This window comes from Gekko japonicus, unplaced genomic scaffold (genome assembly GCF_001447785.1).
Source record: "Gekko japonicus isolate JY-2015 unplaced genomic scaffold, Gekko_japonicus_V1.1 scaffold1348, whole genome shotgun sequence".
Taxonomy (NCBI): Eukaryota; Metazoa; Chordata; class Lepidosauria; order Squamata; family Gekkonidae; genus Gekko; species Gekko japonicus.
In genome coordinates this window covers 174,565-201,624 of record NW_015163642.1, presented here as the reverse complement: position 1 = coordinate 201,624, position 27,060 = coordinate 174,565, and the positions used below count along the sequence as shown (strand labels likewise).

General features: G+C 42.8%; 1 protein-coding gene across 1 annotated transcript; it reads right to left on the bottom strand.

The window, feature by feature from the left end:
* Positions 1 to 1,975: 1,975 nt before the first annotated feature.
* Positions 1,976 to 15,798, bottom strand: FRS3 (fibroblast growth factor receptor substrate 3). Its single transcript, XM_015407611.1, has 7 exons — positions 15,723 to 15,798; positions 15,284 to 15,420; positions 14,766 to 14,854; positions 10,087 to 10,273; positions 4,546 to 4,707; positions 3,614 to 3,771; positions 1,976 to 3,095 (listed from the first exon to the last, which is right to left on the bottom strand). Exons 3-7 carry the CDS (start codon positions 14,829 to 14,831, stop codon positions 2,154 to 2,156), a joined length of 1,515 nt encoding a protein of 504 aa, XP_015263097.1. The 5' UTR covers positions 14,832 to 14,854; positions 15,284 to 15,420; positions 15,723 to 15,798; the 3' UTR covers positions 1,976 to 2,153.
* Positions 15,799 to 27,060: the final 11,262 nt, after the last annotated feature.

Below are 27,060 nucleotides of genomic sequence, written 5' to 3'. Positions count from 1 at the left end.
AAGACGCTAGCCTGATCCTGTAAAAGCTTGCTTCCCGTATGGTGAGTTTTTCTATCACAACAGTAAGCGCCAAACAGTTTCTAAGGGCAGGCTTAATACTCATCTCCAAGGCAGCTGTAATTATTCTTGGAAGGGCTGCCTCTGGGGACAGAACAGCAGTAGCAAGAAGAAACTGCCGTATGCACATTCCCTGTGGTAGGGTTATTTTTAGTCTAAAGCATCTCTGGCAGTCACAGAAAAACAAAGCTTACTCATCAAGATAGTTACGCAAAAATCATAACTCTCTCTAGTCTTTAAGATGATTCCTAATCTCAAACAGGAGGTTGGGAACCACCAGCGAATTCAGAAGAGTACTGTGGATGGAGAGATCATCAGCTTGTTGGAACTGAAGCTAGGCATAATAAGGGTGCATACAGACCACCTTATAACAAGAACTATTTTCCATGGTGTGAAGTGAGATCTGCTGCCACTTCTCTACTGCCTGATGTACACCTGGCTTGGATTCCAGCATGGGTGGATGTTAGCCTCTTCACCATGCTTCAGCCAGATTTTTGGATTTTAAAAATAACTTTTGTAATTGCTCAGCATGTTTATCCTGCCCCTATTCAGTGCCTTTAAAAAGACATATTTACTCAATGCCTGTAAAAAAATCCACTTCCCCCTCCCTCCTCACTTTGACAGGACAGGAGTATATTGGTAGGTAGTTTAGACTCTTTTTTGACACAGACATGTTTAGGACATGTTGCAACCTGGCACTCTGGATGAGGGGAGGGTGGTGATTTTGCAGTTGCCAGAAGGGAAAGTCGATCAGTACTCCGCACAGCCAGTTTGCATTCGAAACCGCTGCATTTACCTCAATTCAGTTGGAAAGTCTGCATGTCCATCGAAAAAGGTGCGTGTGTGTGCATGAGGGTGCATCCACAGTGGGTTCACTGCTCAAGATGTCATTTTCAGTTCAATCAAGGCATGCCTGTATACAGTCTAAAACAAAGCGGAGGGAAAGAACCTCCAAATGACGTCAATGTCCTATCTTAGCTCTGCCATGACAAAAGGTGCTGGTTTCTCCAAAAGAATCTGGCAAACTACTATGGTGACAGCATCTCCTGAAAGCCCCACCGGGGCTTTGTTAGGATTTGGGGACTTAAAGTTGCTTTCTCTTGATATGAGGCTGGAGAAGGGTGTATAATGAGACTGAGAGAGAGAGAGAGAGAGAGAGAGAGAGAGAGAGAGAGAGAGAGAGAGAGAGAGAGAGAGAAGAGATTAGGGTTGTCCACCTGCGCTGCCATCTTTATCTGTGAGTGGAGCTAAGACAACCCTTGATCTCAAATGGCTTGGGCAACCCTGCATTTAGGCAGAAATTTCTAAATTATTTCATATGAGCAAGGCCTCCTACCATCTTGAAAGATCTTTAACACATTCCAGGCACTCATTCCCAAACTCCCGCAAACGATTCATATGCCGGCATACCACATCTCCCTTCTTCCTACTGCTCCTTTTTGGTTTTCAGCAGGCACTGCCAAATGGGTTGCTTGTGATCAGCACTTCTCTTTCACTCAAGGAGAGAAGAATTAGCAGCAAACAGTTACACTTCACATTGGATTGGCACCTCAACTTTGTGACGTATACATAAATAAATAAATAGTGGTTGAAATATAAATAAACAAATAAATAACATATATAATACTTCTGCATACCTTCAAAAATAAAAGGGATAAACTCAGTGCCTGTATCATTAGGGTGCTCCCCACAATTGCTCCGTCCTCTGTAAGGTTTCTATACTTTCCCAACTGAATACGTTCTGCTTGCAGGGCCCTCAAAGGACCAAGTCAAAACCAGAAGGGAGAATTTCAAAGTACAATACCTATATAGACCTGGAGGGAAAGAACAGGTGGCATCATGACCACCACCCTCCTCACTATCAAACGAGTCAAGTTTTCAAGCACTTTGCAAGGCTTCAAAAACTACATGGCAGGAAAAATGGGGATTGGGAAGAGGCACAAATAGGCTACATTTCTCAAGACAGCTTGATGGATATATCCCAGTTTGTCACACTGAGAAACAAAAGTGAGATGGAAAGATGGCAGTTACACTACATGATTCACTGAAGAGCAGGTACGAAAGCCACAATGCGGTGCTTGGGTTGGGCTTTCCTCTCACACAGGTAAGTCAGTGCTGTTATGCCGAGTTTTCCTGGAAGTCCCATCGTCCCTAGGGAGCGCTCTCTGCAAACTGGACATGGCTGCTGTCTTTTTAAGGTCAATGACCGCATAGGAATCCATCCTGCGGGCTGGATGTGGAGCAGAAAGTGGGGCACGGGGGACTGGTGTGCTTTGGTGCCCTTTGTGGGGGTCATCCTCCAGTTCCACTTGGATATAGTTGAGCTGCCTTTGCTGCTCCAAACAAGGCCGGCGGAAGTCAAAATTGAAGACGTTTGGTGTGCAGCTGCGGTGGCGCTGTACGCAGTTCTCCCTGCGCAACCCCCCATGTAAAGCAGCATTTTCCGAGTTCATGTAGTTTTGTAAGGGGTCTTCTTCCTCAAGCTCAGGATAACCATTGGGGGAAGGTGTCATTGCATCACCAGAGTCCTCCTCATCCTGCTCCTGCCTCAGTGGCTGGCACTCCCACACAGGTGGCAAAGAGGGCAGGTTCTCATAGTGCAACAGGGTGGTTCGGCGATGAGAGCAGCTGGGGGGATGCAGATCTTCACGGGCAATTTTCAACCGCCCACTGCCCCCACGACGAAGCAAGGTTCCTCGAGAAGGTAGGAGGCCATTTACATTTTCATACACACACTTGGTTGTAAAGCACTCGTTTTTGCACTCGTTGTTATTATTGTTAGGTGCACAGATGTGCCCTGCACACTCCCAACGGGGTCTGCAGAAGCCATCACATTTCATCATGTGCCTGTAACCTGGGGCAGGGCCCAGAACAAATTTCACCTCACTGGGCTGTAGGTAGACTTGGGGGTTCCGATCCTCCAGGGAACAGCTGTGATTAGAATGGGGGACAGGAGGACGGACTTCGGGCAAAGAATGCATGCAGTGGTGGCCCCTCCTCTCTTCCTCACCACTGGCAGTGTTCACATAGGTGTGGGACTACAGAGGAAAAGAGATTAGAGGGTGGTGATGAAGGAGCAAAACAACAGTTAGCAAGAAACAAATACAGAACAGGCTGAAGGACCAAGAAAAGTGCTGCAGATGTGGCTGGATAGGTCTATTTTGGAAAGAAAGAAGGGATACCTTGCAGCAATGGGTCTGTGAAGAGATAAATGCCCACAAGCCATATAGAGTCTTAAAGGTAAGAATCAGCATTTTGAATCCAGCCTGGAAACAAATGGGCGTTCAGCACTGGAGTGATATGATCCTTCTATCCTGCCCCTGACAATAGCCCGGCTGCTGCATTTTGAACCAACTGAAGTTTCTGGACCATTTTCAAAGGCAGGCCTATGTAGAGGACATCACAATAATCTAACTTGGATGTAAAAAAACCCCAGAGCTATAAAGATCAGTATAGATGAAAAGGAAAGGGCATGTTTTGTTTTTTTGCAGTGAATAAACTGAAAACTAGGAAGCATTTCTACACACCATAAGAAGAACAGGAGATATGGTCTTACTTGCTCATCAGGGACAATTAGGGCATGTGTGGAGTCCTCACTAACTGAGGAATGACGCAGGCTGCTCATGGAGGGATGTCGGGCAGCATGGCAAGACGAGGCCTCCCCGGGAAAACTATGGAATCCATTGGGATATCCTGGAACAGTATATCCTACAGCTGAGAAAACAAATTAGGGTTAGCATCTGATTATAAGCAGAGCTCTAAAACTTGCCATATAAGGGTGCATGAACACTGACAAAGAGAACAAGACCAATTTGCTAGGAGGCAAGTACATCTAGAGTGTCTTATGGAGATTCCACTTTAAGGGAAAGGACATAGGAACATACGAGGGCTATTCTAATAAAAAAGGGTATTAAGGACCTGATTCTCATGTACATCTTCTGTGGGAGAGCTGCTGGAACCCCAACAGAAACCACACAGAAATCTAAAATTTATCAGACAACTGCCCTCTTTTATGGCTACCTTAGAAACAAAGCATCAGGATGGTACAAAAGGTATGACTTTACAGCAAGCATACCACATGGAATACAAGTGGAACTGATTTTATGACAGAAATAGCAACAGGCTTCTAGCCTAATCCACTTGGGAATTAATACTGTAAGCATGGGGTTCCCCAGTTTAGGGAAAACAAATCCCAAACAGGCAATTGATCTTTTGCATATTACTGTAATATCACCCATCTGCCCAAGGAACTGGATTACGCTACAGCAGTGGCCTGGCATGAGCTTTGAGCACTCTACCATGGAAAGGTTGAGCTCCTTAAGCTGCACCACATGCTCTTGGAACTTTACAAAAGGAATTACTAGGCCTCCAGTTCCTAGGAAGGCTTTAAAGAACCTGCTGGGCCCCACCAAATATTACAGGTTGATTGAGACCTCAGAAAGGCATCTAAGAACAAAAGGACAGCATATAACTATGTGAGCGCCTTACTGTTGGGTGTCTGGGGTGTCCGAGTTAGCTCCAGCTCAGCAGTTTGACTGTTCCTTGTGATGACAACAGGCTCCTCCACTACGCTGATACTGTTACATTGCATCAGGTCCTGCAGCAAGTTAAACACCTCCTCGGCTCTTGAGCACTTGAATGCAAAAATGCCTAAAGAAATGCACAAAGGGCATTGGAGAGGAGGAGGAGGAGGAAGATTTGTCTTAATGCCAACATGGTTCAATTCTCTCAAAACAGAACTACATCTTTGAGACGCAGAACATACTTGCACAATGTAATATAACTAACTTGTGGAACTTCCTGTCAAAGAATAACCACTATGGTTACATAAGGATAGATAATTGATACGGATGGAAAGTAATATGAATTAAATAGACGGGATTTGTTTATAACTAATGGATTAAACTACATATCAGAACCTAAATGGCTTAAGCTGAGAAGGCAACTTTCACTTGCTGTTTTCTGAGACCATTAGGGAATTTATTTATGATGCTGACATCTCCTCCTTGGGCCTCAAGGCACTTACAGTATATAATTCTAAATTAATTAGGAAAACAAACTAGAGCTGCGGTCACACGGAGCATTAGCCACACTACAGAGATGGAAGATAGGTGGATTTTCCGGGCGTGATCACACCACAACATCTGGGAAGCGTAGAGCTCCCGTGGCGAACCCGAGGCTTCCTGCCGAAGATGCGCCGTAAAAAACTAGTACCTCCGAGGTACTAGTTTCCGGAAACCACGGGGCAAGGGCTGGCATCTGATCGCGTTTCCAGTGGTAGTCTGTGGCATCCAGCGCCCGCCCATGTCCCGTCGCAAACAGGTTCCCCCCCCCAAGTCTTCACAAGATGTGCACAAGCACCCAACAGCGCATGCGCACAAAGAGGAAAGCGAAAGTGCCATTTTGGCTTAAAAAAAATAAATTACCCCGTTTGCCACGGCAGTGGTGCCTAGCCATTGCTGGTGTGATCGCGCCGTGCTGCTTCTTTGCTGCGCTGCAGGATCATCATGTGATCGCCACCCTCGTTTACCCGCCGGCGCCAAGGGAAGGACCCGTGGTGTGCCGCCGGCGCGTCTGATTGCATAATCATGAATCAAACTGCACCGGGGCAATTAGCCATGCCTCCCCCCCCAGCAATATCCGGCCCGTGTGCCCGGGGCCTAGGATAGTAAGTGATAACATGGAAGACAAGCACTAAAAAAATTATCCATAGTTTTCATCATGCACCCAAAGGCTAACAGTAAGAAGGTCTGGCAGACCTCCCTGGGGGAGTAAGTTGCAGAGTCTGGGGTTGTCACTGAACAAGAAGGGTTGGTTTTTATACCCTGCTTCTCTCTACACTAAGGAGTCTCTTCCTCTCCCGACAACAGTCACCTTGCAAGGTAGCTGGGACTGAAAGAGTTCTGAGAGCACTGTGACTGGCCCAAAGTGACCCAGCAGTCTTCATGTGGAGGAGGAGTGGGGGATCAGATCCAGTTCTCCAGATTAGAGTCCACCGCTCTTAACCACTACACCATGCCCTGCCCCTTGACATAAGCAACCTTACTCACAAGTGCCACGGTCCTCCTCCTGAAATGATAGAGGGAAAGGCTTATGTGGAGAAGAAGATGATCAGCCGGGTACTTTGAACCAAGGCTATTTTAATCTTTAAAAGCAAGAACCTTGACTTTCTGGCTTTCTTCTTCAGACAGATAGCTCTGGCCATTGAGACAGAAATGTTTAGGAATGAGAAGATGGAATAAGGCCTGAGCTGTTTTATTGCACCATTCAGACAAATGTGTGTTATATGATATTTAAACATCTTTACTGAACACACACTTCAGTGCTGGGGCACCATAGTGCTGTATCACCTTATTGCATCAGAGCACAATCCAGAACTGTGGCCTGATGCAAAGGTGCATCTTTTTTTCTTACTGAAATTCTATTGCTTGTTCCAAAGGGGGTTTTATACAAACAAACGATCAGAACATCATTTCTCCTACATTTCAGTGTGCACTGAATACTATTCAATGCATCCCAAACATAATTCTTCAATTAAAAAAATGGGAGGACAGAGAAAGGGAAGTTAAGAATAAAGGATGTGAAAGACAAAGAAATAACATGATTTTCATTGCTAATGTTAAATGGTAACATGATACAAATTATGTAGGTAGCTGTCCTGGCACAAAGGAACATTTTAAAAACAACTATCATTACATACCTTTTTATTAAGACAAACATTCCCCTCCCCAGATATGTGTGTTTCCCTACTGAACATCCATGAAGAATTCTGGTCACACCAATGTTTGATCATAATTTTGTGGTATTTTGATTCAATATGTCAGGGCTGATGTTTATGATAAACCCCGGTGAACCTTTTTCACACTCACACAAAGGTTTAATAAGTGCCAAAAACAAAGGGAATTGTGGTTTCCATTAACCATGGTTTGCATCGGTGTACACATTAACACATTGCCATGTTTTATGCTTAAAAGGGATGCATGATTGTTTTGGAGTGGGAAGAGCTCATATTTCCGAGGCTCCTGGTTTGCAAACTGTAGTTTGCTGTTTGCTAGCACCGGTCAGCATCAGCCGTCTGAGTCTTCTTTGTCTGTGACAATACTGGGCCCTTTGCTTTTATTTTCTCTCAGACTAGTCTACATGGAGAACTGGGTTTTATAAGCAAAACCTGTCAGCGGCTACAAGATCGTGGTGTTTTAATAGGCTTTTATTTTCTTTGACTTATCTGTATTTTCCTTTTTTTCTCTTTTTCCCTTAGGCCAATCAGTTTTACATGATTGGTCCTTCCCTTTACAATGAAGAAGATACAGTAGATATATGGGTGGGAGGGAGTTTGGATTTTACTTTTTTAAAAGCCAAGAATATTTTTCTTCAGAGAAGCAGCTGTTGTTGCCACGCTCTTGTCCTTGTTGCTATGGGGATTTTTTAGTGTGTTTGTGTGCGTGTCAGTGTCCAATTGGTTAGCTTGGTATAATCAGACAACTGATAGAAATACTTATTGCAGGAAGGGACAGTGGTGCAGTTTTATGGTAATATACTTTTATAGTATATTAAAGTAAGATATATTCCTCAAGTTTGGATCACAGTAGAGTCAATGAAAAGACTTTCATGGTCTGGAGGAGGGACCAGACCCAAAACTGAGATGAAGTTATAAGATGGGAAATGGCATGTTCATGTTTTGCGCCTGTTGTTGTGGGCTCTTGCTGCCCAAGATCAGTGCATTCCCTTGTAAACCAGAGAGTGAAAACCATGGTTTGAAGTGGGCTTGCACATCATGGTTACATGGAAACCTGGTTTGCATCAGAGTACATGCACCATAAAACCACTTATGTATGCAATGCAATTATTCCCCACTGTCAAGCTCTCCCTGCTGCTCCGGAGCGGTGCCCCGAGTGGCCGTGGCGTCAGCACTCACGACCTGACCCAGGCTAAGGAGACGGTCCTAGGAGCGTTGAGTTCTCAAAAAGGGAGAGGGAGTGAGGGGCCTCAGACAAGCAGGGGACAGGGTTAACATCACCCCGTGAGTCCCTCTGCCAGCGCGCTGCGGAATTCTCTCTCTCTTAGCCGTTGTTCGTCTCTCACTGCCACAGCCCTTGTCTGCTCCACAGCGCACTCCTCCTCCCCGGCCCCTTCTCCAACCCTGCCTTTTATTTCCCCGCCCCGCTCCCAGGACCACCCATTCTCCCTCCGACTCTAGCCCTGCCCTCCTTTATCCGCATGGACACCGACAGGGTGTCTCAGGGGTGAGTGCTGTTGCGCCGGTGGCGACCCTGGTGGCCTCTGGGGCGTGCCACCACCGCCGATTTGTGGTCGTTTCCTGCTGCTCTGTTCCTGTTCTCGTCCTGCCGGTGAGGCCGCCGCCACCCTTCTCCTTCTCCATCCCGTGGGCCCTACTTCACCCTTCTCCATCCCATGGGCCTCCGTCTTGCCTCCAGGCCCGGCCGACCTGGCGTGATTGGTGGTGGGCAACTGCTCCCGTCTCCCTCCATGGACCGTTGGCGTTTGTCCCGCCCGGTGAGTTGTGCGTGGGGGGCCTCGAGGGGGTCAGTCGGGGCCCCCAGTTCCCAGTCTGTTCGTCCCGCAACCTCTGGACCGGGACACCCACAATGTGCCATTTGGATGGAGTTTAACAGCTAGTACAACTCTTCTGGAAATTAGTCCAGTGCCATGTTGAATTATGGTACTCTGTCCAAGTCAGAAAACTAATGTCTAATCCTCAGCACTACTGTGTTAAAACAGCATCACATGCAACCAGGGATTAAAAGATTAATAAATGGCAGATGCAGCAGATAAATATTATGCTAAAACACACTAAGTCTTCCATGGCACCTACATCTACGACTTTCTTAATTAAAAGCATTTCTACCCATTCACAATGTACAGTTATTCATTTAAAATATTTATATCCCACAATCTCAGTTAGCTAAAATGGCTCAGATTATCCCTAAAGCCAAGAGCCACTAAGGGACCTTCCAGACAAAGATTTCTTCTAGGTCCACTTCACACCACTCCAGACCTAACCCAAGCACTACATGAAAAGAAATTCTATTCTTTGCTGTTGACATGAATAGGCTAATCACTGGAAATCTGTTCATGCATGTTTTTCTCTATTCCATTTGTCACATTTATGCCACACCTTTCTTCTCAGGACAGCATACATTCTGCCCCCGTTTTATCCATAACAGCAGTTAGGCTGATAGTGACTCATTTAATGTTCCCCTTCCTTCCTTCCTACTCAGTAAGGGCCCAGCTCCCTTAACCCTCAAGATTTTCTCCATTTCCCCCCCACACCTTTGGTTCCTGGTGTTACTTACACTATGCCTTCGAGTGGTTAAAATAAAAAGAGTGGAGAAGTGAACAAGAGAGAATTTAGGATTGTTCAATAAACCTGATTGTCAGAAGACTGCAGATGATACAAAGGGAACTACTCACATGCAATTAGTTTAGGAATTCACTGCTATAAGATTTGATGTGGTCATTAGCTTGAATGGCTTTTTTAAAAGATTACATAAATTTATGGAAGATGTCTCTGTCTGCGGCTATTAGTCATGAGAGTTAAAAATGAATTCATACTTAGAGAACTTTTCCTCTGAACACCAGATGCCAAAGACAAACAAGGAATGGTTATCTCCCTCATATCCTGCTTGTCAGAAGCATCTTGCCAGCTACTCATAAAGAGCTAGATGGACGTTTGGCCTGATACAGCCAGGCAAATTAGATGTGAAAGGATGACGGAACAACCACCCCCCATTTTTTTCTCGGCTTTCACATTCCTAGGTGGGCTGCCCATGTAAAGATTACCAATTCAAAATCTGTTTCACTTAAAAGACTGCTAAAGTTCATTGTAAAATAGGACACATTCATGAATTATATAATTACTACCACTATCATATCAGACCCCAACACAATTCCAAAATTTGAGTGAACTCACATTTTACTACAAAAATAATCCAAATATCATGTCTTACTGCAACCACCAAGATTAATGTTCTGGTCATAGACCTTGAACCTTGACCTTGATACACATACCTTGCCCTGTCTGGCAGCGACGCCCACTCTCAAAGGAGAAAAGGTTGGAGTCATAGCCATAGCGGCGCAAGCAAAGATACGGCCACCGGACAGCATCACGTTTGTGTGTGTGCAAAACAAGCTCCCTCTGTGTCAGCTCCATAATCCCTGAGCCCAACTCATTGCCTTCATCGTCAACATTTGTCACCTGTATGAACACCAAAAAGTACTGTCAGTAGTTCCAGGCATTATGTCAAATGGGTCATCTGCAAGATGAACAAGTGTCAGTCAATCTTTATTACACTAGCAACAAAATGCCATAGCAACTAAAAGTAACTAAAAAAAAGCACTCAACAAAAGACAAACGAATAAAGTTATATTGCATAACATCAATAAAACTACATATCACAATACAGTTAAAACGATAATATCAGTATTAACTTATTAAAATGTTAAAATTATCTAATGACAATAATAAAATAACAGTAACCCAAAGTGTCAAGTAAGAGAAGATCAATAGAACTCAGTGCTCATCTTTTCTTTTTTCCCCCAAAATAGCAGCAACAAATCTTGCCATTTGGAAAGTAATAAATTAATCTCTATCTGACAGTAGGAATACTAATTTCCCATGATCCGACCTACCAAGAAGGGAAGATATAATTGTACACAGAAATGTATTCCATTCAGTCCCATATTTTACACAATGAAATATGACATGGAAGAGATTTTCAATAGAAGTTTGATCACAAGAACAAACTCTTTTCCCATCTCTTTAAAACGACCTTCAATGGCCAGTAATGGTAACGTATCAAAGCATGCTCTAGTAAAAGCCTTTCTATATTTAGGATTACTTAGAGCCAACTTCAGAGGACGGCGGAAGACAGGAAGGCCTGGCGGGAGCTGGTCCATGGGGTCGCGAAGAGTCAGACTCGACTGTGCGACTGAACAACAACAACAAGATTAACAAAATAGGAAAATATCCAAGGTGGGTGAAATAGCTATTTATAAATCCCAGAGATTTTCAAGTCACCTATCAGTTTGCACCCACTGATCTAACAGTCTTTGCTTGATAAGACACTTAGCTGTATGAAATCCAAGAGATCTTAAATAGTCGACTGAGAAACCAAGATTGGCCACTATCCTCAGAACAAAACCACATCAAGACCTTCATTTCCCCATATGCCGACGTTAATAGTTCAGAAGCCATATGAAAAATAATCTTCAGCAAAAAAATGATAGTTATTTTATAAACTAAGGTTGTTATCTGGGGTAAAGATAATGCCATTCTTATCATCTCAGAGGGTGTTGAAGGAGGAACAGCAAGAAGCCTACACGTAAACTTGTTTTGGGAGATTTCCAAAGAATGAAAGTTTCCCAAGGCCTATACTGGCGCATCATATAAAAGCCTAGGTAATAGCTGCATTTTATGAAACTCTTTTATGAAACTGCAATAAACCAATGGTGGCTTTTTCAAGGTTATGTTTAGCATGATTTATACGGGAAGTCAAAGAACCAGATTGATGAAACAGCACACCTAGATATTTAAAAGCGGAAACTTGTTCTAGTGGTTTATCATCCATTTTCCAATTATAATAATGAGGTCTTTTAGCAAATACCATGACCTTGGATTTATCATAATTTACATACAGTAGATTATCTTTACAATATGAACTAAAATGCCTAAGTAATCTTCTAAAGCCAATTTGAGTATGAGAGATTAACACAGTGTCATCTACATAAAGGAGGATGGAAATATATTTCTCACCTATGTTAACTGGGGAAAACTCAGGACCTGAGAGATAGTCTACTATGGTCCCGTTCACACGCGGCGATTTGGGCCAGTTGCGGGCCAGTTTGAGGGCGGATCAAAGCAGCGCGATCACACCACAACATCTGGGAAGCATTCTGCTTCCGCCCCCGAACTGGTCCTTTCTTGGAAAAAGCACCTCAAGTTGACACCACCTACCTCGGTGGTTCAACGAGTAGACGCGCTGCACTCCGGGCGTCTGATCGCCGGCGCTCCCTTGCGCCGGCTCAACCCTGGCCCGGAGCCGAACTGTGCATGCTCGGACATGCGCAGTTCGGCCGGCCCCCGGGTAGGGCGTGTTTTCTCCCCGGCGTTTGATCGCGCCGGGGAGAAAAGGCGGCGAAGCCGGAGGATCCGTGGGATCCCGCCGCGCCGTGTCAACATTGGCGCGGCTTTTAAAAGCCGCGCCTTCAAGCGCCTTTTCCCCTGCGTGTGGCAGGGGCCTGCATCATTCTAATATAGATTAAAAAGAAGTGGGGCCAAGATGCAGCCTTGTCGAACACCTTTGGTTATTTTAACTGAGTTAGATAGTTGATCATGAGAACCAAATCAGATTTTCATACTTGTATCAGTATAAAGACCATTTATACGGATGAACAAGTGTGATATACAATCATACGTTGGTGGGATATGTTTGTTTAGGAAAATATAGTGATCAAGGAATCCCTCCTTGGCCAATTACTTTTCTCTTGTATAATGACATGAAATCTGTTCAGAATGACTTCAACATGAGGGATATATAAACCTGGAAGCTGCTAACTCAGTCCCAAGAAAGATCTCCAGTGCCCAGGGAGTGATTCCATACACATTGAAAACCACCTTTCTGGTGAATCCTTCCATCCTCCCCACCTGTTGCAAAAACCTATATCAAATGTATTTTATGCCGACGATGCCGTTTTGTTATCTCGGTCATATGTTGGGCTGAAATGTTTGATGAACGCTTTTGCATTTTACTGTTCTCAGGAGCCACTGAACATAAACTACTCCAAAACCAAATTATTTTTTTTTAAGGTGTACCGTTTTTCTTGGTTACTAAATGGCCAGTTGATCGAACAGGTTAATTCCTTTCGTTACTTGGGTGTGCTTTTTTCTTATAATTTGTCCTGGAAAACTCATATTACTGCTGCTAAGAAGCTGGCATCAATACATTCATCTGCCCTCTTAAAAATTGTATGGACTATGGGTGGTAACTTTTTACCTGCTGCCATTCGTGCTTATCATGCAAAAGTGGTTCCCCAATTACTCTATGGTGCTCCTTTATTTATTACTAGGGTCAACGACAAGTTAGACTCCTGTTTAACCTCTTTTCTTTGTTCTCTGTCTAATCTCCCCTCATGTGTGTCTGGTCCAGCTATTTGTGTGGAATTTGCTGAGCAGTCCTTAGAAGCAAAGGCTTGGATAGCAACTTCTTTCTTTAGGCTAAAAATACTCTATTCCCTGGAGGGATTTTATTTGCACCTTTTAGCTAAGGACAGTTTTCGAAATTCATGGCTGAAACTGGTTGATGGCAGATTATAAAATTTAGGATTTCCCCCTGAATTTTTCAATCAAGTAGACTACCCGTCTGCACGGAAGCAAATTAAATCTAGTGTTTTACACTTAGATAAATGGAGTACAAGTTGCCGACCTCGATGGGTCTGTTCTTTGTATTATTTAGGTCTTCCAATTCCAGAATCTTTGCCCTCTTACTGTAAATCTTTGATGGTCCCCAAATATAGAATATTGTTTTCCAAGGCAAGATTAAATGTTTTGCCTCTTGGGGAACTAGCGGGCAGAGGTCCATCGGTGGCTATTAGTCACAAGGTATAGATAGGGACTCCGGGGCAAGTGATGCTATGTATTCTTGGTGCTTTGGGGGGGGGGGCAATAGTGTGAGGGGTCCTAGTGTCCTGGCCCCACTGCTGGACCTCCTGATATCACCTGGTATTTTTGGCCACTGTGTGACAGAGTGTTGGACTGGATGGGCCATTGGCCTGATCCAACATTGGCTTCTCTTATGTTCTTATTCCTAGGGACTCCTTTTTCAGAACGACTTTGTAATCATAATTCAGGTGATTTGGAGACAATTTGGCATTTTTTCATTGATTGCAGAAAACACAATATGGTTCGAAACAGATGGATCTCAGTGTATATTCAGAAATGGAGCCCTAATCAGGAACTTGTAGCTAATATCTTAGCTGATACTGATCCAAATGTGACGTTGGCAGTGGCAAAGTTTTTATCTATAACTCTGGGTGGTATTAAATGAATTGACTCTTTTAGGCAGTTAATATATATTTGGTAACCAAATTGCTTAATTTAGGCTAATACACTGATTCAAACTCTTTCCACAGTCCTTCAGAACAGAGGCTCCCACCTTACTATTTGAAGATATGTTTGTACTTTGTGGAGATGTGTATTATGAGCTCAAGCCAGACTAACAAGCTGCCTAAACAGCTACAACTCCCAGTGGACACAATGTGAGAGTGTTATCTCATGAAAGGCAATCCAATTTCCTTTCTTTTTCATTGGAAAGCTGAATTGCATGCCGCCTGCTCCTACCATGGTGGAATCAACACCACCAAGCTTAAACTAACAACAAGCTTGTAATAAAGATGGTTGCTCTGGACTTTTTCAGTGCCAAGATGGCTTGGAGTTTTGTATGTTCTAGTTCACTCTATTTATTTATTTATTTATTTAGGAAAATGTTATGCTACCTCTTCAGAGACCTCCCTGAAGTGGCTCACAACTAAAGCCATACAAAAATGAAAGAGCCATTAAAACAAAGCATTAGAAACAAGCCAGAACATAGAAACACATTTTTTAAAAACAGGACAGAGGATACGAAGGTGCCACTGAACAAATACTTTGACCAACAGCAGAATACTACATAAGGTAGATACATTTATGTTACCTTAAACTTTGTGGGGTGGTTGTCTGGGACACTGTCTTTCCACAGGCAGCTACAGCAACTCCCCATGATGTCAACACCTTGGACAAGTCCTACAATGTAAAGAAAAATAATTAAAATAACAATCACACCAAATTCAGCTTGTAAAACTAAACCCCCCCACTACCTCCCCACACTTCTATTTAAACCTTGTAAATTTTCCATCCATGGTTGCAGAGGAGAGAAGGGGAGGGTACAAGAGTGCATGTGAGTGACAGCACAGATTATCTGCAACAGAACATGTATAGCAAGAATGCTGATTTTCAAACAAGAATATTTTCATATTCCGTTAGCACCGAGAACAATATACTACGAAAGGTATCTGTTGCAGACAAAAAAAAGTGACACAGCTGTAGGGGACAATTTAATTACTTGCTCTCTTTAGGATAACACAATAAGAAATGCACCTAAATCAGGCCCTAAGGCTAGATTTCAAAGACAAAATCCAGTTCTAGAACTTTTACGTTTGGCTTTATCCTTACCCAGCCATGGTCTCTTGTATCTTTTAAGGGAAGGGAAGGAACTCCCACTTTACTGCCATAGTCCTCTGCTGGGTGTCATGGTAACCAGGATTTCAGGAAGACCCCTACAACTTCACAGGATCTGTGCCATCTTCCACCTGATATGGAAAATGGTAACACAGTGAATGCACCATTGGCAGGCCCCTTTTTTGCTCCCACAACCCAAACATCATTTATTGTTATCACTCTTTCTTAATAGTACTCTAACAGGCCTCAATCAGAAATGTTTGCTATTGCACACACACCCCAGTTTATCATTGTGAATGGGACAGCTAGAAATTTACCGTAAAAAATAAAGCATGGGTTCACAGAGGTACTGTTTTAAGTTTTGCTACATTCTGCACTAATTTGATTTCCCACTTTGATCCTCTGCATTTCTATTGTATGCTCAAAAGCTTACCAGGAAAAGAATTGTCTTTGAGAAGTAATCCAACGATCCAGAGTCATTTTACAGCACTGGGATACCAGTCAATTGATCATCTACTATTTGATGGCAGGGAAATACTGTCAAATATTCAGGAAGGCAAGAATGCCCTTGTGTAGATAAGGTGTTCACTCTTTTACTCTTTGCATCAGAATGTGATTCAATAGCAAAGGCTCCTTGTTCCCATCTCCTGCATAGGTTAAAGTTCACCAATTAGGAAGAGATATCCTGCCCTCCTTATAATCATAAATGCATCCAACAACTGTCTTTTATAGTCAGTACATGTATTTTATTTGTTCAACTTTAATTTTAAAAAGTTTTGTAACTATTAGAGCTATCTTTGGGTTTGGATGATAAAATCCAAGAAGAATAGTTCGATCTCTTGCATTCCATTTAAATACATTTTATTTGGCATTAACAATAGTTAACCATAATGATTTAGAACTTAAATTCTAATGTTTCATACAACATGTTGTCGAAGGCTTTCACGGCCGGAGTTCATTAGTTGCTGTAGATTTTCCCGGATGTGTGGCCGTGGTCTTGGCATTGTAGAACCTGACGTTTCGCCAGTAACTGTGACTGGCATCCTCAGAGGTATAAACACAGAAAGATGGAATACTCTCTGTGTCAAGTAAATGCACCCAATCCTGAAAATATGATTGCCACATAACTTCAGTGATTATGGGCATGGATCATGATTCTCCTTACTTATATGCATTGGTAGGATAATATAATTTAGCATAACCCAGTGACGGACCTACAATCATACCAAAGTTTTTTTACTAGAATTGATCATTATAATGAATACTTAAAGGGTTAATACTACCCAGAGCTATTAGTGTCAAACATAAAAGTAAACACAAAGCGGGTTTTCAAACTGTGCTCCGGGGCTCCTTCAACAAGAAGATCAGCAATGCTGGCAAACTTTGTGGAAAAACAGCTCACCCACCATGACGAGTTTTGCCATGTAAAGGACAACCTCAGAGGAGGACTGGATGTGTTCAAAGTTTTTAAATCTCTGTATTCCAAGGTTTTTTGTAGCAATTTTTTTCATTTACTGGCTGTGGCCGAAAATCCTTATTCCATTCAAGCACAATAAAAGTTATCAACTTACAAACTGGAAAACAAACAAACAAGCCTATAATTTCCTAGGTTCTCAACAAAAAAACCTCTCTGCCCTTCTCCAGTCCTCTGGAAGCTCACCTGTCTTCCATGTTTATGTTGGCTGCTTTTCCTGTTGCCTCCAGCTTGGGTGTAAATTATACTTCCTTTGCACAGGCATGAAGTGCCAAACATTCTGTAACCAATTAATATACAACACATATCACTACAGTATTGTGCAAGAATGTCCTTCAAGTTACCCCCTTACTGTGTCTCAGAATATTTTCATGTAGCAACAAGTATACAAAAATATACCATGCTCTGCTCAAAGTTAACCAAAAATGAAAAAAGGTACGGCTATGACATACTAATAATTTTTTTTGTTTAAAAAATGGCTGCCATTCTTTAGAATAGATTTGGCCAAGTCATCTCTAAAATTTCAAGTGCTTTTGCGCAACTAAAAAATAATAAAAGATATCATGTATATCTTCACAAAAGACAGTTGCAGGAGACTGGGTGTCAAAAACTGAGCCTGGATCACTTGTTTTGATGGCTCTGCTCCCCCCTGATCCAGAAGACCAGCTTCAGTGAAAGAGCTACCAATGTGCCAAAACAGCAATAGCTTAAACCCTGTGCTACAGGAAATTTCTTTCGTGATGTATGCCCTATTACTGTTAGCAAATGATAGTTTGCCACAACTCTGACACCCTGTTGCGCCAAATGTTAAGAAAAGAACTGATACAGAATGTAATTAAAATTAAGCTAAATTGAAATCAAAATATAACAGGCTTTAACAACAGCCCCCAGCTTACTCCCATGGAAGCTGTATTTTGATGTATCAATGTGTGCACACATACAGCTAGGATCAATATGAAAAGCTGATTTTTTTCCAATTGGAGTAGTAATGAACTACTAGCCTAAGAGAATATAAATCTATAAATAAATAAATAATAAGTAACATGACTCAGCCCTGCAACTCTATGAAAAGCTATGGATATTTCTAGTATAAAGCAGTTGGTTTGAAGGCAGCAAATGTGTAGGAAACAAGCCAGACAGGATTAGTGAACTATCCACCCTAAGCACTTAGATGGGCATATGCTATGCCTTCCCTGGAATCTAAGTTGTAGACTTGTATTAAAGGTTAAAAGGCTGCCAAAGGAGCACAAAAAAAATGCCTAGCAACTAGAGGACGGCAGGGTGTCTTAAACGGGTAGGATCCCCAAACACAGTATCTTATTGCAGAACCTGCAGACAGCTGTGATGATGTATTGCATTTAGTATGGGGGTTTTTTTTAGTATTCCTTCAATAAAAGAGAAAATATCTTGCCTTAGCAACAGTTGGGTAAGAGTATATTTCTCCCAATAAACTCAGAGGGACTTCTTTTTGAGTAAACATGCATAAGAGCAGGTTGCAATGTCATGCATCTTGCACATTTTTATGTTATCCCTCCTTCTAAGGAGCTCAGTATGACATACACGATTGTCCCCTCCTTCATTTTATCCTCACAATAATACTGTGACCACTATAAGGTTTAGGCTGAGAGGGACTGACTGGCATGATATCATCCAATGGGATTCATAGCTCAGTGGAGACTTGAACACAAATGTCCCTGGTCATAATCTGACCGCACCACCACACTGGTGTCACTGTAATTGTTAATAAAATTAGCAATTCCAAAACCATTTGTTAATTCATTTGCCATCCTAGTAAACGATGTATCCTTGAAAACACATTTGACTGTAATGATATTAGGGTTTCATGAAGTATTTCTAATATTTCACAGGAATCCCCCCACACCATTATTTCCAGGATTTATATTTTCCACCCATTTTACACCAGGGGAAAAAACCACCATCACTACCACTTTTACAAAAATTCCCCGTTGGGCTTTTACTTCTCTTGCCACAATGTCAACAGATCTCGGTGCCCTCTCACTTTAACTCACTTTAACTACTGCCATGGCCTCTTCAGTAGACTCAAATATACTACAGCAATTTCCTCTTGATGTGTCAGGTAATGAAATCAACCACCCTTTCCCAGGAAACATATTATGAGTTTCCTGATCATTCAGACACATTTCAGTATTGCCTCCAATCATCTCTCTTCAACATGTAATTATTTTTAAAATATGCAGTGACTCTTTTAAATTTAGTGTTAGAGGGTGTTGCCATAGTCAACCACAGACAAGTTTTAAAAAGGGCAAAACAGAAATGTGGTTGATAACATTCAATACTGCAATCAATGTAATCAAGTTTGCTCCAAGAATTAAACTAGCCTCCCACTGCCAGGAATTAGGAAGACACCTTTGCCGGGTTAAGAAGGAAGGGTTGCACACCTCCGTTGCATAGTCACTCTGACTCGACATGGCAAAATTATCCTGAATACCAGGGGTCTTGTTGTAGAAAAAGAGCTGCCGGAGCTCATTAGCATAACTCATTAGCATAACTTATTTGCATATGCCACGCCCCCTGACATCACCGGAAGTGACAGAAGGCCACACCCCCTGACATCACCGGAAGTGTGTCAGAAGGCCCGGCTACTTACCCTCCTGCTTCATCCTCATTCCCAAACGGAATGAGGATCGAAGCAGAGGGCGGGGTAAAGAAGGGGGCGGGGCTTCACCACGTGACCGCCCCGCCCCCTAGAGGTTCTCTTCCGGAGCTCCGTACCTGAGAGCTCCCCCCCGACTAGAGCCCTGCTGAATACTATACGCAGCTGACATAGTGAAACAGAAGGCTCTGAACTTCATATGCCTTTATACATAATTCTACATTCACTCCTTCTGTACCCTTTGTCTATTGCTGCATCCATCTACTGAAATTCCTCAGTAGCCTATACGGAAGTTGTATGCACAAGGTGTCCTTTCTGAATATGTATCACCTCTTCTAGTTCCTTGTCCAATGTGCTCCACTGATTCTGTACTAATACAAGAACTAAAAGCAGACAAAATTCGATAGTGCTATGTAATACCTATGGTAAAGGTAAAGGTTCCCTTGCTCAAAAGCCAGTCAAATCCGACTCTAGGGCTGCGGTGCTCATCTCCGTTTCAAAGCCAAAAAGCCAGCGCTGTCCGAAGATGTTTCCGTGGTCATGTGGCCGGCATGACTAAACACCAAGGCGCATGGAACGCTGTTACCTTATCACCAAAGTGGTACCTATTTATCTACTTGCAATTTCTTGCTTTCAAATTGCTAGGTTGGCAGGAGCTGGAACTAGAGACGGGAGCTCACTCCGTCTTGTGGCACCCGGGTCTCGAACTGCTGAACTACTGACCTTCCACAGCCTGCAGTTCAGCATCTTAACCACTTGAGCCACAGCAGCTCCAATACCTATGGTGGCCTGGGATAATGAGATACAAATCTCCAAATAATTGTAGTTATACAAGTGATGGATATTCTCAGGGCTCTGTACAGGGGAAATCAATGGGATTCAGTAATCCCTAGGTATAAAAACTGTCATGAAACACAGAATTATTAGGCACTTTGAGAAACAAAGCCTGCTGAGGGAAAATCAGCATGGCTTCTGCAAAGAGAAGTCCTACTTCACCAACCTGTTGGTGTTCTTTGAGAAAGTGAACAAGCATGTAGACAAGAGAGACCTGATAGACACTATATACTTGGACTTTCCAAAGGCTTTTGACAAAGTACCTCACCAATGACCCCTGAGTAAACTTAACAGTCATGGGATAAGAGGACTGGTTCTCTTAAGTAAAACTGGTTAAATTAGAGGAAGCAAAGAGTAGGAATCAATGGACAGTTCTCACACTGGAGGAAAGTAAGCAGTTGGGATCCCACAATGATTGGTACTGGGGCTGGTAGTATTTAATTTATTCATAAATGATCTGGAATTAGGAGTGAGAAATGGAGTGGCCAAGTTTGTAGATGACACAAAATTATTCAGGATGCTGAAAACCAATGCTGATTGTGAAGAGCTCCAAGAGGATCTCTACCAGGGATGGGCACAAACCATTCCCCACTTCACAAACCAGTTTGGGTTAGTGAAGTTTGTGGATCCCCCCCCCTTTCTGCTGGGGGCAGCTCCTCAAGGCCAGCAGAATGGAAGGGGGGAGAGCTTCCAAAACCCATTTAAAAAGAACATTTTGACAGCAGGCATCCTGTGGGAGTGGAGTCCAAGTGGCAAATTTGTCGCTTGGTCTCCACTCCCGTGCTACTTGGACTCCATTCCCACATGGCACCTGCTTGCAAAACCCATTTAAAGGGAATGCCTGGAAGTGGGGGGTGGAGAGAGAGAGGGATTGCTGAAATGGCTTGCATCTATTTCGATCTGTTAGGCTGAAATAGATGCAAGCCATTTCAGCAATCCCTCTTGCTCCCCCCCCCCCGCTTCCCACCACAAACCTCCCCAAAGCCACATGGAGGGTCATGGATAAGGGATGGGCATGAACCTCAGTGACAAATTCATGACAAATTTAGGTTTGTGCCGCTCCCTAATCTCTACCAATTAGGTGAGTGGGCAACAATGTGGCAAATGAAATTCAGTGTTGGTAAGTGTAAGGTGATGCACATTGGGACAAAAAATCCCAGCTTCAAGTATAGGCAAACTGAGATTGAACTTGCTGAGACTGAAAAGAGATCGTAGGGTCAGAGCAGAAAGCTCAGTAAAAGAGTCAACCAAGTGTGCTGCAGCATTGGAAAGGGCAAATTCTTCTTTGGGGATTATTAGGAAAAAGATTGAAAATAAAACAGACAATATTATAATGCCCCTGTATAGATCTATGGTATGGCCTCACTTGGAATACTGTGGGCAGTTCCAGTCACTATAGCTCAAAAAGGACATCACGGAGCTGGTACAGAAGAGGGCAATCAAAATGATTATGGAGAATACATCTATCAGTGGCTACTAGCTGTGAAGATTAAAGAGAACCTCCATGTTCAAAGCAGTTAACCTCTGAATACCAGTGCCAGAAGGCAACATCAGGGGAAGTCCTCGGCCTCTGTGCTCTGTGTTTAAAACTCCAGAAAAACCTTGTGAGACAGGATGTTATACAAGGACCACTGGTCTGAGCAAGCAGTACTCTTCTTATGTTCTTATGAGCAACTTCACTACAAAGAAAGACAGAAGAGTCTGGGACTTCCCAGTTTAGAAGAGCAACAACTAAGAGGGACGACGACATGATAGAAGTTTATAAAATTATGCATGGGATGGAGAGAGTTGACAAAGAGAAATTTTTCTCCCTCTCCCAAAATACTAGAACTCAAGGGTATCCAATGAAGCTGTTGGACAGAAGGTTTATGATGGACAAAAGGAAATAATTCTTTATGCAATGAGTGGTTAAAATGTGGAATTCGCTGCTAGAGGGTGTGGTGATGGTTGCAGTCATAGACAGCTTTAAAGGGGAATTAGACAGATTCATGAAGGATACATCTATCCATGGCTACTAGCCTTGGTAACTAAAGGGACCATCTACATCCAGAGGCAGTACACCTCTGAATACCAGTGCTCTGGGGAAGGCCTGGGCCTCTATGCTCTGCTGTTGGCCCTCTAGAGTAAGTGGTTGGCCACTGTGTGAGATAGGATGCTGGACTAGATGGACTATTGGACTGATCCAGCAGGGTTCCTTATAAGAAGGAAGAATAGTATAGAGTATAGAAGAAAATAGCTGATTATACAGCTCCAGATATATTATTAATCTGCAGAATAGGAGTTCAGCACATCAAGCCAAGTAACAACCAGTGTCCTTGCATCCTTTTTGACTTCGGCCTGATTATTTGGATTGCTAGCTATTGGGGGGGGGGATGTGTAGATCTGTCCTCACAGAGAAGAGAGAGCTTGTACCTGAAGGGGGGGGCTCTGCAACTTACCTGGATGCTTCTTGCTCCTCGTGGCCCAACTGAGGGCTGCTGGGAGCAGGGGGTGGGGCTTGTTCCATGTGCCCACCCCCTGGGCTCTTTACTGCCAGAGCTCCACTCCTGTGCGCTCTCGCAGGAAATAACCCCTGATCTTATATCTTTATTCATTCTCTGTATCTGCATATTCACTGTGAAAGTGCAGAATCTCCTTCCTAATACAAATACTGGCATGTTGAGAACCACAGTTGTGGTTTTGGTCAAAACTAATAAACAAAAACAAATTTAGGAACATGTTGACTGTATCTACTGAACACTCAGACCGGCTTTTCAGATAGCAATTGAGTAAATGTTACAGGATCAGCACAATGTTCCCAATAAAATCCTAACATTTGAAACATGTGACTTTTTTTTCTAAGTCTGTGCAACATTCAGAAACAAAGTAGGTTAGAGCTAAACAGTTTTTCTGCTGGTGGAAAAGGAATGAGAGGTTCCCCCTGACCACTGAAAAAAGGCTAGGTCATGTGACCTGAATGTAAAGACAAGAGTGGGGAGGGGGGGCTTGGATGAGACTGAAATAAAAAAAGATGCTAGTTCCAACACATTGCTAGGGGGTGGAACTGCTCCCAACATTTCAGCACTGTACACATGATTAAACAAAACCTTGCAAAGGTTTCTATTTTCTATACTTTACAACATAAAAATGAAAAAAACCCTATGGTTTTATCAGGTTAGAACACACATCCACAGTCTCACACATTAAAATCAAAGCATGCAACATTTTAACAGAATTCCAGTGCACTACAAAACTATCTTCCTCTCACTGGTTGCTATTATTTGCACCCGAGCTCTATCAAGCACCCATACACAATATATATGCTTGTCCCCATCTTGCCTTCTCCCTTCTTGCCCTCCACCACAACAATTTGTGCTCGACCCTCAAAATAACCTGAACCCTGAATAATAATTTGTATAAAACAGAATGTTTTTATAATAAAACAGGTACACCTTCGAGAACAGGATTTGGCTTTCTGTGGTACAGGAACTGGATTTTTGTTTATACAAATGAGAACTATTGGTTACTCTTACCTGCAGAGTAGTTAGGGTGGTCACTACTGGATCTAGAGCTTTTTCTGTGGCTACTCCTAATTTACAGAGTAGCATTTATTTTATTTATTTATTATATTTTTATCCCGCCCTCCCCGCGAATGGGCTCAGGGCAGCTAACAAACAAGGGCACGATGTGCCAAGTATAAAACATTAAAACGCATAAAAACAACCATTCCTGGAGTTGTTCCTTCTCCTCTATTTTGCAGAGATGCCACAAATTGTACAAGGTGATTCAGGAGGGCTTTTGACACTGCCACCTAATTTTTAATTACATATGTTTGTTTAGTATTTATAGTTTTAATTGGATACTGTTTTTATTATCATGGTAACCCACATGGAGCCCAGTTTCCAAAAGGGCAGGCTAAAAAAATTCTAAATTAATAAATAAAAACAGATATGGATATATTACGTATTTTAATACATTTTATCCCGCCCTTCTTCCAAGAAGCACAGGGCACTGTACAACATTTCCCCTTCCTCCATTATAACCTCAAAACAATTACCATCTTGAAACAACCCAGTGGGGTAGGATAGGCTGAGAGAGAGAGAGACCTGAGGTCACCTACTGAGCTTTGTGGCAGAGTGGGGATTTAAATCTCAGTTGCCCAAATCCTAGTCCCGTACTCTGAATGCTATACAATGAAAAGACACAGAAGTATCTGTAATGATCATGATAATCAGTGTGAATTTTTCTAAAAGTATCCTACCCCAGTTTATTGAGATCAGTTGAACGACAGGCCATGCATATGGAAACAAATACAACCTGTGTTCATACTATCTCAGAACACACACTGAGTTCCACCTTTATAAACCCACAGAAGTCAAAGGACTTAGATGGGTGCAACCAGGGGTCTTGTTGTAGAAAAAGAGCTGCCGGAGCTCATTAGCATAACTCATTAGCATAACTTATTTGCATATGCCACGCCCCCTGACATCACCGGAAGTGACAGAAGGCCACACCCCCTGACATCACCGGAAGTGTGTCAGAAGGCCCGGCTACTTACCCTCCTGCTTCATCCTCATTCCCAAACGGAATGAGGATCGAAGCAGAGGGCGGGGTAAAGAAGGGGGCGGGGCTTCACCACGTGACCGCCCCGCCCCCTAGAGGTTCTCTTCCGGAGCTCCGTACCTGAGAGCTCCCCCCCGACTAGAGCCCTGGGTGCAACTCTGCTTAGGATAGCACTATTATTTTCAGACTTTATACATCATGTAGTTGCTCTACGGTTAGTCATTGATCACAGAGAAGCTGTGTGCCAATTAGGTGATGTGTAAAAATTATTTATGTTGTGATAAGCACTGAAAAATCACAGAAACTGTTTTGAGTAGTAGTTCTAGACAAATATGACCTCCAAAATAATAATGGCTTTCTGTTTTATGAGCTAGTGGCTTTCTGGCATCACATACTTCAGGGTTACTAACAGAAATTCATTTTCTAATGACTGAACAACACTGTCCATGATGTGGTGGAGAAGAGCACTCCACTGAGTGGTATTTTACTTGCAGTCACTGCCATAAAAGCTAAAACTGATGGCATACTGTCAGCAATCATTCCTTGTATTCTAATAACAACACTGGCATTGTGTTGCATGTAACAAGTTACAATGAAGTATTTTAGAAGGCAACAGAAGAAACACCATGCTGTACCACCTCATTAGCTTATTTATGTTACATGATCTATCTTAAATCAACTCAGGGCAGATAGAAAACATTTCAAACTATCAAAATAAAAGCACACATAAAACTGACAGAATATACATTGTGACAAACAGTCTTGGGGCACATTAAAGACTTAAAACCTTTAAAAATAATACTGTCAATTTTTTGTTGTCCAGAGACCAAATCATTAGATGCATGAAAGCTGATCATCATTATCCTTTATTATTTGTAAATGTGGCTAAATTATACACAGGTCTATGCCCAGGCTAAAGTATACAAGTACACAAGTATCCAACACTCAGATATTAAAAATATAAAGGCATATGCTAAAACATGTCCTGCCATTAGAAACCTTTTACACAGAAGTACCTCTCCTTTTTACTCAAGTCTCTCTCTCATCCTTCACAAAGGAAACCCCACCACCTGACAATATGTTTACCATTCACTCATGGGAGTCCTATGGCTGTTCTTGTTCCTTTGTCTCTCTAACACAAGTCATCTCATTCCCACAACTTAAATAAGATCATCCTTAACTTCTTACACTGTGACATAATCCGTATGCAGTTACAAATGACATATACATCACGAAACCAAAAACTATTAAGGACAAGCTAGACTATGGCATGGATGAGTGGTTCCTATCACACCACTCCAGGAGAATTTTGTGACATTTGAGACCCATTAGCCAGTTCTAAACCCTAAAATACTCAGCCTTCTTCTGCAAAAACCCTTGTTGGGGCATCATCCACAACCAGAGCTGCAGAAATCCCATGAGCATGTACAAAATTACTGGCACCTATGAGTTTAAAATATGCAGGCCTGCCTCCTAAAAATAAAACGTAACTGATTCTCACAAACATAATTTTGTTTCTAAAAACCCTGACCCACTAAACTTTTTGGCCTTTTCCTTCAATGGCATAGCAGTAGGGGGGATGCAGGGAAAATGGCAGCTGATGGAGAACAGTTAACTCCACTGCTAGTGAGAATACCTCTGCATTCACAGCAGCAATGATGGGAGAGAAAAGGAACCCTGGCTAAGTGGATGCAGCCTGAAAGGGATGTCCTTCTGTTCAGACAATATCTTGCAACTGGAACTGAGTACCACACTGCCACTATTCTCAGTGTTCAGTCTGGAAAACAGGGCCAATCTTCAAAACATGGCTACTACTGGGGCAAGAGCGATGATGACCACCAGACAGCAAACAGGATGGTTCAACAGCGCAAGAGGTGGCAATTCATGGGCAGCTGGCACACTGGCTGTGTGTAGTGGAATGAGTGATGATGGGTGACATCATAACGCAAGGCGGATGGTTAAGGGATGGAGAAGACTATCCGAAGGCAAATCTTGTGAGGCAGCAGTTGAGAAAAGTATTATGTAGGATATGCAAGTATGGGGGGGCGGCACTTCAAAGTGAGAATAGTCAGTGATAACAATAACGGTAAGAAATACTGGGTTATATGGAAGATGGAGGGGCTGTCCTGGGCATGGATTCTCGAGAAAGCAAGTGTGCGTGCGGATGGGGGGTTGGTGTGGTGTCGTAAAATGATATAGTCTCAAGGAATACGATGAGGAAGCTTGGCGAGGCCGGGTGCACGGAGGAGAGGCGGACTGAAACTATGGATGGTTCGGGACGGGGGG

Excerpts from the sequence above, each read along its gene's own strand:
- FRS3 (XM_015407611.1), bottom strand. The coding sequence starts at position 14,831 with ATGGGGAGTTGCTGTAGCTGCCTGTGGAAAGACAGTGTCCCAGACAAC. Across the intron at positions 10,274-14,765 it reads ACCACCCCACAAAGTTTAAG|GTGACAAATGTTGACGATGA; the intron begins GTAACATAAATG and ends GTGTTCATACAG. Across the intron at positions 3,772-4,545 it reads GACACCCCAGACACCCAACA|CTGTAGGATATACTGTTCCA; the intron begins GTAAGGCGCTCA and ends TTGTTTTCTCAG.